Here is a 17,552-nt window from a genome sequence, read left to right on the forward strand (position 1 = left end):
GGCAGGAATTGGAGGCTGGGTGTGAAGTGGAGCAGGTTTCTGTGAGGTAACTGGGCAGGCCTTGTTGCTATTCATGCAGGTGAGCTTCCTGGGTGGGAGGCAGATGTGATGAGGAAACTGCTGAACTCACTTTCCCATGTGCTGAATTTTAGGTGGCTGTGGGGCAGCCTCATGTTTTTTTTATTTCTCATTCTGACTGCCAAACTTCTAATGATGTTATTTTCTTCGTGAATTAATATACTCTTGAAGTCAAAGTTATCAATCTTTTCATCCAGAAACCCCCCAGCAATTTCCCAACATGTGCTAATTAAATTAGTTTCATTCTTGGAAGAACAACTTAATTTCACTTCTCCTTTTCCAGATCTCAAGATGGCCTCACTTCTTGCCCTATACCACCTCGAGTTGGGGGTGATCTGTCAGAGAGAAGGAAAAGTCAGAGGGGACTTCTGGGCTCTCTGTCTGGAGCACTGAGGAGTAGCGGTGGAACTGGCAGGTGTTGGCAGCTGAGGCTGGGATGGCGAGAGGTTCAGTTTTGTTCATATTTAAACTGGGAACATCCGAGTAGAATTGTGACTTCATAGAATGTCAAATTGGATGGGACTTTCAAGGAGAAGAAAAATGAACATTTATTGAGCATATAATAATATTCTAAGCACTCTGCTAGAATACTTTCTGATATATTGCCTCAATTAATCTCGATAATATGGTTATAAATTATATCTCCTGTGTTGTAAATGAAAATAGAGATTCTCAGAGGATAAGTAGCTCAAAGTCACTCAGTTATTTAGTGGGTTATTTAAAGATTTAGAGCATGGGAGGGGAGCAGCTATCATCCTTAGTACCCCATTCCGAAAGCATGAAAAGTGGTTCTTACGGGGCAAAAAATAGTCACTTTTTATGTAAAGAAATGATATATGTATTGCACTTAACCAAATATATAGTGTTTTTAAAGTAGAATTTCACTGGGGGCAAGTAGGAAAATGTCTATAGACTCTCTAAGGGCTGATAATAAAAGGTTAAGAAACACTGATTCAGATCTCATTTCATTTAATGAAGTTTTTACTTTTTTCTTTTTTTGCAGAATTTCTTTTTCCTTCACATGAACCCCCATGTCAACAATAATACAAACAACAAGTAAAAACAGTGTTGGTTTAAGTGTTGCTAGGGAGACGGTCCAGAATCATCCCAGTTCTGATGCCTTGTCCCTCAGTTTCTGCGGAGGCCTTTAAGGTACTGAAACGGAAGCTAAGAAGAACACAATTTAACCTCTTCATTTTGCAGATGAATAAGCTGAGGCAAGCTTGTAAGGTGTAAGCATACTCTCCTCTAGTCACTTTATAATTTGAAAGTCACACACAAAGTGGAACGGAATCAGGCTTCATACTCTGAGGCATTGCATGGGGTAAGGCATTGTATCACACTGGGCAACACAGAAGAGAAAGACGGCCTGAGCAGAGCTCAGGCACAGAATGATTAGAGATGATGATGAGAGTGAGAGGAGATGTTAAAAAAGGATACTCATTACAAGAAAATAAATTGTATGTGTAGTGATGGATGTTAAATAGACTTATTGTGGTGATCATTTTGCAATATATACAAATATCAAATCATTATGTTGTACACCTGAAACTAATATAATGCTATGTGTCAATTATGTATCAATAAAATAAATTTAAAAAAGGATACTGTAATCAATAGCAGCAAATGGAGAATTTGTTAAAGATCAAGAGTAAAGATATGACGGTATAAAATTCTCTGGTGACCTATGAGCACAGTTTCAGGCTAGTGTGAAGACAGAGCTTGATTTCACCAGAAATTGTAAATTTTTCAGTCATCATCAGCAAAATGGTAAGAATGTTTACTTTGCTAAATATTGCAACTAATTTTACATTACATTTTCATACCCAATAGAGACATCAATACGTTAATCACACCAAAATGACAGAACAGGTTTTAGTCCATTGTATTAAGTAAGATGGGTTCAAGTAAAGAACTGGAACACAAAACCAGTAATACACACAAATGAATGCCTTCAGGAGAGATCTCACTAAGATGGGTTTTACTTTTGATTTCAATGAATCAGAATGTCCCAAAACAGCAATTTACCTGGGAATAAAAAGTGCAAACATTTATGGTGCTAAGAAAGAGACATAGATGAAAAAAACAGAAAATTTGAAAGTCTCTATTAGGCACCATAGAATTCTAGCTTATTTACATGTATTTTTAGCCTTGAGCGACATAGTTACTATTTGCTATTATCAGAAAAATTATTATCCAAGTGACTCAACAAATTATATTGAGGCATTAGTAATTGCGCTTTAATATGAAGGAATTAAACTGTAATCTTACAATAGTCTTAATAATTACCTAATTTATTTTTGCTATTTATTTGAAATATTGGGAGCGTGATCTTGTAGTGACATATCTCACTTGTAACTGAACCTTAGTTAAGTGTCTCACACTAATAGGAATATTACTTTTCTTCTTTAAATGGTTTTATCATCTACAAACTCGGGGAGATTAATTTTCTAATCAAAACATCCTGGGAAACTATTAAGCATGACATTGAACTGTGTTATACTAATTACGTTCCCTATGAAGAATTTCTATGTGAACTTATAGCATGAGACCCTGGAGAAAAAGCATACAGCACAAACTGCTTAAATGTATTTTAAGAAGAATCATATATCCATATAATAATTTTGGTTTTCATTTTGCTTTAAATCAACTCCGTTCTCCAGTGATTCATTATGGTGGCAAGATCTTCTTGACCTTGTTAATCACATTTTAAAAAATGGTGTTAAACGGCGGTGTGAGTGTCTAATATGGCAAAGGGAAATACTTAGCTGTATTGTGAACATTTGTCTAAAATTAATATTTGGTTCTTACTAGAATACTACTCTTATTGGAAAAAAAAGAGGTAACTGAACACAAGCAATTGTTATAGGTCAAGGGGAAAAATCATTTAGCAGGGGTCAGAAAACATGTTTGTGTAAAAGACCACATATCAGATATTTTATGTTTTGCAGGCCAAGCGTTCTGTCACAACCGTCCCTCCTTCCCCACCTCCACTCCACTCCACAGCTTGTAGAGCAAAAGCAGATATCGACAATATGTAAGAATAGTCATGGCTACAGTCCAGGAACATTTTATTTACAAAAAATTGACAGCAAATCAAAGCCACAGTGGGATACCATTTCACACCCATTAACATGGCTAGACAAAAAAGTCAGGTAAAAGTAATTGTTAGACAGCATGTGGTGAAACTGGAACCCTCCTGCCCTGCTGGAGGGAATGTAAAACGGTGCAGCCACAACACAGAGTTACCACATGACCCAGCAATTCCTGTCCTGTGCATATATCCAACAGAAATGAATACCTATGTTTACATAAAAACTTGTACCTGAATATTAACAGCAGCATTATTTGTGATAGTCAAAAGGTAGAAACAACCCAAATGTCCATCAACTGATGAATGGATAAACAAAATGTACTATATCCATACAATACAATGAAGTATTACTCAGCCCTTCAGGGATATTTGGGAGTGTTGGGAAAATTTTATGTGACACCTAGGGTAAAGGTCATTATTACCCATATGGTGCAGTTACCTGACACACCTTTGGTAAAGGTCAGGAATGCTGCTGTGCTGTACATCCTACAATGTACAGGACAGCCTCCCTCCCACAATGCCATCAAAGAGTTATCCAGGTCCAAATGTCAGTGAGGGGGTTAAGAAACCCTGGTAGAGACACATACATTATAGAACTAGATCAGTGATCATCCTGTGCATAAAATTTGCTTTTGAGCCATCTAACATTAAGTTCTAAAAAAGCAGCGATTTTAACAAAGACAGGCACTCATGTGGAGAGTGAGGAAGCAGTCATGCTTCAAATCTGGTAGGGCAAGCAAAACTATTATTTCCTGGCATTCAGAGTTTGGACTGAAAGTACAAAGCCAGATAATTATTCTAACACCTTGTCATTAAGTAAAAAATGCTCTGAATTTGTGTATAGTGAGCTACCTCCATTGAAGTCAGGTGCTAAAACAATGGTGAAAGTGATAATGTTAAGTTAATTAGGTTTGAATTCAGTCTGCAGCTACTACATGGTTCTCGCATTAATCCACAGACCATCTGGAAAGCATGCATGGCAAAGACCTGCTTTTGTAGTTTAACCTGAAACCTAAAGAGGGAACACAGTGGATTTCCTTGTTTCTGGTTCTTGACTCTGTGTTACTTTAAGGGAGAGAAGAGAAATGCATGTGATAAGAGAGATAAAAGAAAGTGGAAAGACAGGATGGGAGAAAAAAAGTTTTATTACTCATATTTTTGTAAAAAAATTAAAGGTATCCTGAAAGGAAATTATTTCATATTTTCCTTATATGAACTTGATAGCTCAGTGTGGTCTCAATGCCAGTAAAGTAAGATTTTCTAGAGGAATAGGAGGAGTTAAGGGCACTAACTCTAAGGTTCCTATATTTCTGTTAATTTGCATATTTTGTTAAAAGTTTGTCATTAAACATTTCCAGTAAACAGGAAATACAAGATAGATTTAAATATACCCACCATTGAGATTAAATATGTGTTAACATTTTGTTAGATTTACTTCAAATCTTTCCCTTTTAATACATAAAACATTTTTAGGTGCTTTAGCTATAAAGTTTCAGCTCTAATTCCCTGCTCTTTTTTTCTTTCCTCTCTGGAAGTGGGTGAAGCTGTTGTGTATATTTCCCTTTGGCTTTTGTAGTGTTATTATTATCCTAGCACGTGCTACATTTATATATGCATACATATATACATATGTGACTTATTTTTGAGATTTACCCACATGTAGGCCTAATAACTTTATATGTGGTATAGGATTCTATTGTGTAATATACCTCCACGTATTTTATTCTTTCCCTGACTGCAGGATGGTTAAATAGTTTATCCTTTTTTTTGATATTACAAAGAACACAAAAAATATCTTTTTAAAAAACATTTTATTTATTTATTTTTAGAGAGAGGGGAAGGGAGGGAGAAAGAGAGAGAGACACACATCAATGTGTGGTTGCTTCTCGCACACCCCCAACCAGGGACCTGGCCTGCAACCAGGCATGTGCCCTGACCGGGAATCAAACTGGTGACTCTTTAGTTCACAGGCCGGCACTCAATCCACTGAGCCACACTAGCCACAGCACAAAAAAATATCTTTTAATGATTATTGCTGGGCTTCTCAAGGGAGAAATCTAGACATGGATTTGCTGTGTCATAAGAATATGCATGTTTGCCTTTACCAGGTGTTACCAAATTGCTGCCCAAAGTGGCTCTACCAGTTTTGCACTCCCATCACATATGCAGGAATCCCTACATCTTGGCCAAAACTTGGTAACTTCGGACTTCCTAATATTTGCCAACCTGATAAAGATGAAGTGGTGTCTTAGACAACTGTTTTTTAGTTTTAAAAAATTAATTGGGAATGATCCATCTCTTCCCGGAAGTTTTCACAACTTTCTTGCACAGTCATTAAGAGTGAACTCTCACAAGGATTGCATTAGAAATTGTCTGAATGTTGAGACTAAACAGGCATGATAAAGGAAAGAGTATATTTCTGGATTCCAAGCTTCCCTAGGCTTGCCTCATTCAATTTTGTCCCGACTCTGTGCGCCCAGCGTGGCGCGATGTACCATTTCTAAAACTGTTGACTCAGTAGGGTATATCATCTCCTTGTTGGGGCATCAGAATGACGGGCAGTGTGTGCTCTTGTGAGATTTAAATAATAAACACATATAAAAAGCACTTTAACATTTAAAATGTTGACAAAAGTATTATTTTCACAGATGCATTGCAGTTGCAAAGAATTTGTACGAGAAAAATTTCAGGGTGTTCTATGTAAAGCTTGAAAGTTAAATTACAATAGCGCCTGCTTATTTATTTTGAGAATCTTCTGCGTGTCAAGGACAGGAGAAAGAAAAGAACAGTCCTTGACACCAGGGAACTAGTTTGACACAGCTAACCCGCAGTGCTTTTACAAACTAGGCCATGTTGTTCTCCCCAGGGACATAAACTTACAGAACATCAACGTCAGATAAGATCACTCTGACTGTGTTGAAGTGAGATAGGACTACTAACTTTTTCTAAGCACAGACAATAACAAGGTCAATGTGCAAATCACAAAATACCAAACCCCTCCCTCTCCCTGATACTCTGAATGACTGCTGCCGCTTCGTCAGTTACAGCTTAATCTCCATTCTTTAGCCTGCCTCTAGAAGTAGAGATTTATTAAGATACCCAGTCTTTGAACTGTCCTGATACCTGATAGCACAGAATCCAGAGTAACCCTCCCCACTCTGCTTCTGAGGAATCTTCCAAAATCACCTGTTAGAATGTACAGGGACATGGACCTAAGGAGCCACCACCTACGCTGGAACAAATAAGGTATATATCACCAGCTAAATACCTGACCTCAAGATTCCTCATATCAGAAGCAACTGTGGAAGGGCCATTGGAATCACGCTGGAAACTGGTTGAATCCTCACTGCTCATCCCATCTCCCTCAGTCTTTCTACAGATTCAGCCCTCCCTGATTAGATACCCAGGACACCTGGGGAAGATCAGCAGGGTGACTCACCCTCGGGGGGGTTGGGGGTTCTGCTACACACTTTAAAAACTCTTCTACACTTTCCCTTGGGGCTGCGGTGTGAATGGACCCAGCTGGCTGGGTCACAGTGTCCCACCTCGAATAAAAGCCCTTAATTGGACTTTTCTGGCTCCTGGTCCTTTCTTAGCCACCTCGGCTACCTAACACTAAACAAAGTCCAAATCCCCCCAGTCCTTTCTAGTACCCTTTTACTGAGGAAGCTCAGTGTTCCCCACAGCGAATGTTGTTTTTCCCTGGGAGTAATAAACTCCGCTTGTTTAACTACAAATGTTCCTCCTGGTGGTCTCTGGTGGGAGGGGCTTTCATGGACATTTCTAAAAACTTTATATATGCTATCTGATTTGAGCCTGATAGTACCCCTGTTTGTTAGGCATTATTATTATTATCATGCCATTTTTTTCAGATGTAAAGTCAAAGAGAGTTTAACATCAGCTCCAACATCACATAGCTAGTAAATGACAGGAATAAAACTTGTATCTGGGTCTAACAGTCATTAAGGCATTAGACTCACAATTCTCCTAACCTTGCTGTTCTCCTGGTCTTTCTCCTAAAAATTAGCTATCTTTGAGTAGAGACTGGCATAGAAAGGCTGGCACAGTAAAAACGAACAAACTAACAAAAACCTAACTGTAGTGTCAAGACTTAGTTGGAACTAAGTTCTATTTTCTGAACCTTTGCCCCAATATCCCCAGTTACTAGACTTGTTTCCTGAACTTAAATCACTAGTGCACATTTACCAGGATCTTGGTCCACACCTCCTCCAGGCAGTCAGGAGATAACTTAAAGAAAGAATTCCAAGAAAAGGATGCCCTTTAAACGAGGCAAAAAGCACACTGAGTGGAAAAACTGCTTTAGTCTTGTAACTTGACCTTGGGTATAGACAACAAATTCTTTTGCATGGTTTCAGCTCAAAGCCCTTCATTATATGCCCTTCAAGAGTTTTTTCAGCCTATGTTCTTGACCTCTTTTGGCCATGCTTCTTCTGGCTGGAATGCCTTTTATCTGATTGTCCCACCGTTCTTCTCTGCCTAAAGTCTATTTATTCTTTCTTTCACCTTTCCAGATCTGCTCCTTAATATATTTTCGATCTTTGTTCTCAACGAACTTTGAAAAGAACTGCTATAACATTTACATCATTTTGTTATAAGGGTTTCGGAACCTTCCATAAGGGTGTGACCTAGCGCTTTCTGATTTTTTGGTGGACCTCTCTGCCACCCCAGCAGGCTCTCGTACGTAGGCACTAAACAGTCGCTTAGTAAATATGAGGAGAAAGCATTTTTTTTTTTGAGCGTTGGGGGCGCTGTCCTTTTTTTTCCGCCTAGCACCCCTTCAAGCACAGACCCCAGAACTACTTTTCCCCGTGGTTCACGCACAGGGGCTCCGCAGACCTGCAAAGGGGTCAGCAGATGGTTTCACATTCCAGATGTGCGCAAATGGTACACAGCGGGTCTTGCCTGCGCTTCTTAAACGCGACTCTAGCCTGTGCTTTTATGATGAGCTGCTCGAAGCCTGCAGAACGGCTCAAAGGTCAATCGAGCGGACGGCACAGCCAATCGTATTCCTGTATACCCGGAAGGGGCGGATCGAGGGCGTGTCAGTAACGTTGCGGCGCAGGATTGGCGGGTTCCCGGGAGCCCCTTGGTGGCGGGAGTTTTCGGATGTGTTGGCGGTGGCCCCGGTCTGCAGCGGTTGGGCTGAGTCAGGCTGCGGGCGTCTGCGGCGGAACGTGGAGGCGAGTCCGGCCAGGATTATTGAGCTCTCTGCTTGTGGCTTACTGAGAGGCAGCCTTCTCTCTGTCCCCCGGAGCTTCGGGGAAGATGGATCGGCACCGTCCACGGCAGCACGGTCCGGCGCACGGCTCCGCCGCCGGGGCTGCCTACCCGTCCTCTGCCTCTCTCCGCAGCTGTCGGGAGAGCAAGATGCCGCGCAGGAAGGGTCCCCAGCACCCTCCGCCGCCCGGCGGTCCGGAGGTGCCTGGAGAGAAACGCCCCAAATTTGTAAGTTTCGCGTAAGGCTCTGATCCGGTAGCTCTTTCCGGATCGACCTGAGCTGTGCCTCAGGTCCCAGGGTCCTTCCATTTCGTTGAAGTGGGTGGGTCCACCAGGGCTAAATTTTGTTTTAGGTTTTCAGAGCCACCGGTCGTTTTACGATGACACGGTGCAATTCTGTTTGGATCCTCCGACATACAATGATCATTGGAGTTGTCCCAGATATGTTAGGGCTGTTCAAATGTATATGTTTTGGCGTCACACACGTGGATATTGCATTTTTTTAAAGTCAAACTTCTCCCCTTACCCCTAGCAGCTAAGGGTATGAGACATATCAAAGTGAACTTTTAGGCATTTTTTTCCTACTTAATATTTTAATCCAAGAAAAACTTTTTACGGTAGATGTAATTTTCCAAGTCGAAAGAGCTTGTTTTAAAACTTGGGCGGGGCCATGCGGTCATTGCTAAAGAATGTTATGATTGGAAAGAAGTCCGAGTTTTTGAAACTCGCTACTCATATTACCTCTTTTATTCACTCTTAACAATCAAGGGGAGTGTCATAATAAGTGACTTGTAAATCTTTGTTGGTATCAACTAGTGGAAAAGTAGACAGTGATGATAGTTTGGTGTGTGTCTGTGTAAATAACTGACAGAGAGTTGCTAGATTTGGGTTGAGACTAACAGAATTGAAAATTTAATATGATCCCTCCATTTTACTTAGGAGTATGGAAAAAAGTTTAAGGCATAGTTAAATTTTTACAGTACAGATGTGCCTTCTGTGAACAAATAAATCATTAAGAATTTAAGTTAGGATACACGGATTAAGGGACTGAAGACTTGTGGAAGAGGAGTAAATTGCTAAATATAACAGCTAAAGGTGATAAATGAGTAAAACTGGGAGCATAGCTCTGAGATGTATCAGAATACTACGTGAAATGAGAGACAACATGGATTAGTCATGCTAAATTAAGCATCAAGATGCCTGTAGGAATGGTGAAATTTTGCAGGAGAATCAACTATGTTGATTATTATACTGACAGTTGATGAATAAATAGGATAGTGTTAAACTGGCAATGACTCTACCCAGTAGGAGAAGAACCAGGTGGGGCAATGACTTTTCTTCCCTTTATAGTTTTCCCTCTGGGTTAAACACATCATTCCATTTTGTCTCACTCCTGTGCTCCAGAATACATAAAGTGTGAGTTTCTGTGACTCATCTGGTGCAAGGATGTAATAAAAACAAAACCTAAATTAATATCAGGTGATTTGGGTTCTAGTATGTATCTTTTATTTCTTAGGTATGTAGAGAGGGCTGTTGTAAAGATGAACACAATAAAATAATACTTTTCGGTTATAAAACTAATGAACACATCCAAGATACTGTGTTTTTAAAATACGAGTCTTATTTGAACCATCATAATTAATTTAGAAGTAATTTAGACCCTTCATAATTTCTGAAACTAATTTAAATTCTTGCTGACATGGTAACTTCTTTAGATATATTTTCCATTTCACTCATTTTGTCATCAGGTATGTCTAATCTTCTGTCTTAACTTGTTCTGACTATTTGAAATTAGCAATTATTTTTTATTTCCGTAAGCTCCACTTGCTTCTTTGGTTTTGCCTGGTCATTCTTGATAGTTCTGTTTCTTATTCTTTTATTTCTTTAGGAATTTCTTACTTGGCTCTTATTATTTATTTGACAGCCCTTGTACGCACAATCTTTGGACTATCTACATAGACTTGAACTCAGTGGTGGCTTCCTCTCTCCCCTTGTGCTTGTTGATCTTTGCAAGTTCATTGCTTCATCCTAACCTGTTTTCCAGGAGGCCTAATTGAGGATGCTTCTCTGTGGAGATTATGAGTCTCTTTCCACCAGGACTTTGGGGGTCCCACTGATTTGGGACTACCTCCTTATTGAACTAGAACTCGGAAGCGGCCTGCAGTTTTAGTCTTAGCTTTAATTCTGTTCTTGGCCCAAAGCTCAGTGTCCAGATCTCAAGGCTGCCTTCCTAACAGCTCTTCCCAGTCTGCCATCTTCTCGCTGCTCTCAGTTCCAAAACTCTTGTTTTGGAAATGAAGGGTGGTCTTTAGAGATAATCACTTCCTTATGAGATCTCAGCAATATCTCAAAAAGTGATTGTTCTGTAGTCCAGTTTGCTGTACTACAAGGCCTCAAGCCAGTTCTTGGCTTTCATTTGGTATGAAGAGATGATGTTAGCCTGAATCTCTTCAGGTCACCTAGTCGTTAGGTCACCTAGTTGCCTGGGGCAACTGCTTTTGAGTAGGACAAGTAATGTAGGTTGGCGATGTGACTGGAGCAGGGATAATTGAGGTGTTTGGTATTTTGCATACTCTACAAAGCTGCAAGTGGGGAATAGAATTGAGTAGTAAACTGGCCACTTGCTTCTGTCTTAGTTTAGGAAGGAGTTTTGGTGCCCACTGAAACCCTGGTTTACTCTGAGCCATGATAAAGCAGATAAATCTTTGTTTTCTACTGAATGTATAATTGTGGGCCTCAAGTTACTTTTGAATTGTATATAAAAGTTTGTAGAACCTCCCCCATAAATATGTGTAAATAGTAGAAATTAGTCATTTGTAAATGTGTGATACGTTGGCTGTACAACCAATCGTCTGCTTTTGGGCTATTTGTGAACTAACCAACTTGGCTTCTGTAGAAAATGTGGTAAATGGTGAGTATTGAGATGCTGGGGATAGTTGCTAGGATGTGGGATACAAACAAGGAGGCTGGGAAGAGGAGGCGGGTACTTGGGTGAAGATTTTGTAATAGTAGTAGAATTCTGTAGGGTTGTTAAGCTTGGTACCTGCCCTAGGTCATACCCTCAGTACTGAGACCTGAGTCCTGTTTCCCTTCTAGAACAAAACAAAGGAGCTATCTTTCACGGATACTGGGCACTCCATTCCTACCTCCTCCTCCTGTTAGAAACACACGGTACACAGAGAGGTGGCCACCAGATCTACAGTGGGAGCAAGATATGTGGCTGCTGGAGAAGTGTCCATCTCTGGAATGTGGCCAGTCTTTTGAAAGGAGGCCAGTAAATTTGGCGATCCAACTTGGCAAAGTAGCTCTGTTTGTTTAGGAACATCCTTTAAAAATTCTTATAGACTTTAGTGTAAATCTTGCATCTAATCTTATGGTTTCCACTGAATGGATTATTACAGTACCCTCAGTTATGTCATCATAGTACCCTCAAATTTGGTTGTGGGAGATTTTTCACCCTGCCCATTAATATCTTTATGTTTATAGTGTTTGGGCGTCATTAGGTGCTCTATAACTATTAACGCCTATAATACTTGCAATAACCCCATGAAGTAGGTAGTATAGATAGTATTATTAGCCTTATTTGCTAGTTGGGAAAACCAGGGTACAGAGGTTAAATTGCCTTAGGTTTCACAGCTTTCAGTTGGTGAGATGGGATTTGAACCTAGGCTGGCTGATTTTGTTCTCCTGTGCTATTGGAAGGGAGTTTTAATTTCTACTGCTTCTTTTGTAGCCAAATGCAGGTCTGGCTGCCTGCCACTTTGAAAGCCAATACTGGAGAGAGGGTGCTGGTGTAAAGGAAAGAGGTTTATTTAAATACTGATCACCTGAGAAAACGGGGGACTCCTGCTTCCAAGCCCATATTCACATATCAGTGTAGGCACAGATGTTTGTGAGGAGGAAGAAGGAAAGCTGAACAAAGATCAAAGGGAGGGGGTTGAAAAGCTCTCTACATGAATACCAGCAGATTCCATTCTGATAAGGATTTTGAAACTGGTCAAGTGGTGGTCTGGTTATCGTCACTCTGGTTTTAAGGTTGAAGGTCAGCAAGTCTCCCGGAGCTGGGATAACTGAAGGTTGGAGTCTGTCTTTTGAAGTTAGCTCCTAAGATTCATACAAACATGCTGTTTATCTACAAGCTACACATTAGTCAGAGTCAGCATTTACAGAAACATGTCAAAAGAATGATGAGGTGGGTTACAGTGCTCCACTGTTACAATTCTCCACTGCTACATTTTCTCATTTAGAAACTTCTTACAATAGTTAATAATGGCTTTAATGAATATAGAATTAGCAACTTCTGGATCATAGGTTGGTTGTGAGCAGGAAGAGGTATTAAGCTGGAGAACTTCTGCTTATTGTACTGAGAACTTGAGTATATTTCAGGGGTATCAAACTCATTTTCACTGGGGTCCTCATCAGCCTTGTGGTTGCCTTCAAAGGGCTGAAATAATTTTAGGACTGTATAAATGTAACTACTCCTTAACAGTTAATGAGTTGAAATTACATTCCGTCCTTTGAAGGCAACCGTGGGGCTGATGCAGCCCTTGTCGAAAATGAGTTTGACACCCCTGGTATAGTTGAAATCAGAATAGGCTTGATGGGATTAGTGCAGGGTCACCTAATTGCTTTGGGTTTATTTGGAGGCAGCTGTGGCAGGCTGAATAATGACCTCCAACCCCAAATATATTCACATCTTAATCCCCAGAAGTTGTCAATGTTCCAAAAAAAAGGGCTTTGCAGGTATGATTAAGTTAAGGCTTCTAAAATGATATTATCTTGTACTATCAGGATGGGCCCTAAAAACGCATACGTGCATATCCTTATAGGAGGGAGGCAGAGGGAGATTTGACCAGAGAAGAGAGGGCCATGTGACGAGAAGGCAAAGATTGGTGATGTAGCCACCGACAGAGGAAGGCTGGCAGCCATCAGGAGCTGGAAGAGACAAGGAACCATTCTCCCGTGGAGACTCCAGAGGGGGACACTTGGATTTCAGCGTAGTGAACCTGATTTTGGGTTTTGGTCTCCAGGAATGAGGGGCCCCATTTGTGTGGTAATTTGGTGTAGCAGCCATAGGAAACAAACATAGTGGGTGTAGCTGAGGGTGACTGCGGTGGGGTTTGGCTGAACAGTTTAAAAATGCATTTTTTAGAAGAACCATCAGATTCATTTACATCTCCTTCTTGCAATGTTTTATTTTGGAAGATTTGTGATTTGAGAGACTTTAAGATCACCACAGATTGGTCCTCTGGAATAACAGCTAGAACCTTCACTCATCTTGGAGCTGAGAAAAGATGGAGTGATGTCTGTATGCTGTTTTCTGAATTTATTTTTTTATGGAGCCTGCAGCTAAGGTGATGTTTTTTCAATGGTCCTAAAGTTAAAGACTCAAAAAGTAGAGATAAATGTTCTTGGTTGAAGGCTTTGGGCACCTGAGTTTTATTCATATCAAGTCCTACCTAACCCATCAAACATTGAAACCTTCATAAGGTAAAATCATTTTATTTGGGCCAGTCTTCTAAGGAAATTACTCTGAATTGTTCTTTCTATCCTTCCTAACAGAATATAAGGTTAAAAAATTTTTTTAATATATGATTTTCAAAATAAATTATATCAGGAATTTTGGGGAGTACAGTTAGCTGCTGAAAGGTGGTATGTAGTATGTATTACTTCTGGATCACTCTAGATCTTTTCTTTGTGGGCTGAAATGGGTGGAAATAGGTTGATTGTCTCAGATTTAGAGCATGGCTTAATTGCTTTTTTCAAAGAGTCATATCCTTAATTATGAAGCAAGCAAACTGACATACATTTATTACACTGTGAAACCTTGCATCTCATCTAGTCTGTCATGTAGCAATTGCCTCTGAACAGATGTTACATGGAACACCTCTGTGCTGTTGGCAGAATGCTAAAATTTGTCATGCTTTTATTATTGTTGTCTCGAATTAACTCTAGTTTATGGCATAACTTTATTGCTGTGTCCTAGGATCTTTATATATTTATTGCCTTATAAATTGGATTTAAAATTGGCTTTTTATATACAATGTAAATTAACATGTGTGTAACTTGTTTATGCTTGCAGAATAATGCCAGAAAAAACTGCTATGTATTACACTAATGTAATTGTCTTTAACTCAGCACATAGTATCCTCCAAACTAGGAGTGCAACAAATGCTGCAGAATGTGCTTACCATCACACTCTGCTTGTTTATCTCAGAAACTAATTTGACTTTTAGATCTATAAAATATAGATTAAGCATAACCTTCTACTTCATGGGATATTAAAGATCAAAGCATGCGCTTTCTTTGAACAGGATCTACAAAGGTAACTTTTCTCTTGCTAGCAGCATGGTGGCATTGAAATACCTTACAATTGGGAGTAATTTTCTCAGATAGCAAATCAAATCATTATTATTAAAACTTTGGGGAGAATTTAAGAGTTTCTGCAGTTAAGTTTTGGTGCTGGAATATTCAGGTTTGGAAATGCTTGCCATAGAGTTTTATTCTGCATAAGGACCCACTTCCATCTTTTCTTACTGTTTTTTTTTGTTGTTTGTTTGTTTTTGTAGAAAAGGCATTGTGAATAACATTAATGAGCAATGACTTGTACCACTTTTAGTGTTTGAATTCTAGCAATGTCACTTATTAGCTGTGTGAACTTCTGCAAGTTACTTAACCTCTCTCAGTGCCTCTGTTTCTTCCTGTGTAAATGGGGTTGTTGGAAAGATTAAAAGTTAATGTGATGGGCCTAGAATAGTACCTGGCTCATTGTAAACTCTATGTGAATATTTGCCATTTATAGGATTGTTGTTGTATTCATTAGTAGTAAAAGAACTAGTGTAATTTTCATCTTGATTTTAGGACATTGGGGAAATTATATTGAATATTGAAATCACTTTCTCATATTGAAACAATCTTAATTGGGCCAGATGTGGCAGAGGCAGAATCATTCTGTTCTCCATTCTTAGTCTAATGAAGGTCATCTGACTATGGGACCTGCGTGCCAGTAAGACTCACACAAAGGAACCTCTAAAGGCAACAACCTCAAACTTAGGAAAAAAATTCTATGATCCTCAGTGTGGACTTGAATGAAAATTAAAATAATGTTACGTAGATATGTAAATATAGACATAAAACTATGCATAATTCTTTATGCTTATGAGTCTTTTTCAACTATGAAACCAAAAAGATTTACATATAAACTCCAGAAAACTGTAGAGCCAGTAAAATTCAAATGAACAGTCACATCAATTTAGTGTGATTGATGATGATGTTTAGCTGAGATGAAGTCATTATTGGATTTAATATTGGAAAGATGTGTGTATGGTTTGCTGTTTTGCGCTTTGTCATCTTGACTTGGATGGAAATGGAGTCCGGAGGCCGAGGAATAGAAGTGCAGGGCCATTAATCCAGACACTCAGCCCCATGCTGTTGGCGGCGGCCTGTCATCGAGCATGACCTGTCTTTTTCACAAGGTTTTGACTTGAGTGGGTGAAGTAGTATGGACTCTTATGAACCTATTTATGATAAAAAGAAAATAGGTGTATGCAAATTTTTTAGTAAGTTGTATGAAATTGTTGAAAAAGAGCAGAAGGAATCAGAATCAACACTTACAAGCATTTAATATTCATTTTCGCCCTGACTTTAGTTTCCCTAGCTCTGGAACATGGTTCCTGGAGTAGTCCTTTCTAAGTGGAGGAAGCTTGTGAAAACCCACATGGCATCATGTTGATGATGTTTGGCCTTTGTCGCCTGCCATGGTGGCGGACACCCAGTGCACGCGTGGCCACTGAAAGTGCCTACTGGAATGTGGCTGTAGAGCGGTTGTTCAGATGGTCCCAGAATGTGCTAACTTTACTTCTCATGCTTAAGATAATCTCAGAAAAATGCATGACTTAAAAAAGTCACATAATTGGAGAGTCTATGGAAGGGCTCTGCAGATCTCAGTTTGAGGAATCCAGAATCCTTCTTTCTTCATGAAGAAGTTAGAAGAGCATTTGAACGAGGGTATTTGCGCCTTCAGTCCTTTGTCTAGTGGTGGATTAAAAGTGATTAGCAAATATAAGGATGTATCAATGTGCTTTAAAATAGTTTACTTCTAAGTAGTTTTCTAAGGGTAGACATTTTTCTTACAATCTTCAAAAAAACATTATACAAAAGAGGTGTAGAACACCATGTACTCACCAGTAGGCTTCACAAATGAAACTCCATAAATCCTATTGAAATGTTCATTTTTCTCCCTTCCTATCTATATCTCCTTGTAGTCTTGCTTTTCATAACCTTGAGGTAAGGGCTTTTTTTTAAATTTTGATTTTTTTTTGTTCCAATTATAGATCTTTTTCCTAAAAAATAGATCTTTGAATGGAATTAATATTCAATATCTTTCTATCTCTCCATCTTTGAGCATCATAGCCCATCTTAAATGCATTAAGTCCTAGTCCCCCTGCCTTTCTGGTATCAGGTATGTTCTAAGGGCATTCTGTTTGCTGAAGGGCTTGGGTACATCAGGTAGCTGAGATCCAAGTCAGACCATCATGGATTAAAGACGGCTAACCACCTGTTCAGCTCTCTTCAAGGAATTATTGCTTATTGCTAATCCTAGGTCATTCCAGAAGTAAAAAAAAAAAAGTGTGCAATCCTTTTTAAGTTATGCTGTAGAATTTCTTGAAACTCTTAGTACAATACATGGGTTAGTCTGTTGTAAGATCCATAACATTGCATTTATTTGGCAAATTTATTATAAAGTATCTTCAAGATGTGGGTAGTTTATCTTGTAATTGCTACATTTTGTCAAAGTGTGCTATTAATTTGGGCACCATTAAATGAAACTGTAAAATTCAGTTTTTAACTAGGATTTACAAATTGGTGACATTAATTATGGACTGTACTGTAGCATTAAAGTGTTTTTGTTTATCAAAACCTTGGGTAGAATGCAATTCTAGTGGCAATTACAATTAATTTCTAACGAAAAATTCGACCGCCTGAGAAATGAACACGAAAAATACAATGCACATAATCTGCAATCAGAAATTCAATGTGACACTTTCATTTCTTTATAGAAGATGGCGGTCTACAATTAAAACTATGCTCCAACTCAGCCTCTCTTCTCTTTGTTCTTGTTTATATGTTATCTTGAACCTGC

The 17,552-nt window shown here is 39.2% G+C and overlaps 1 protein-coding gene across 2 annotated transcripts in view; it reads left to right on the forward strand.

Moving 5' to 3' along the window:
• The first annotated feature begins 8,288 nt into the window (after nt 1–8,288).
• The window catches only part of DIAPH3 (diaphanous related formin 3), a 472,405-nt gene continuing 463,141 nt past the window's right edge, over nt 8,289–17,552 (forward strand). For both annotated transcript variants that reach the window (XM_028526818.2, XM_028526817.2), the window contains exon 1: nt 8,289–8,638. In XM_028526818.2, coding sequence (XP_028382619.1) covers nt 8,459–8,638 — 180 coding nt within the window. In that variant the 5' untranslated portion in view covers nt 8,289–8,458. The remainder of the gene's footprint in view (nt 8,639–17,552) is intronic.

The sequence above is a fragment of the Phyllostomus discolor genome, chromosome 11 (genome assembly GCF_004126475.2).
Source record: "Phyllostomus discolor isolate MPI-MPIP mPhyDis1 chromosome 11, mPhyDis1.pri.v3, whole genome shotgun sequence".
Classification (NCBI taxonomy): domain Eukaryota; kingdom Metazoa; phylum Chordata; class Mammalia; order Chiroptera; family Phyllostomidae; genus Phyllostomus; species Phyllostomus discolor.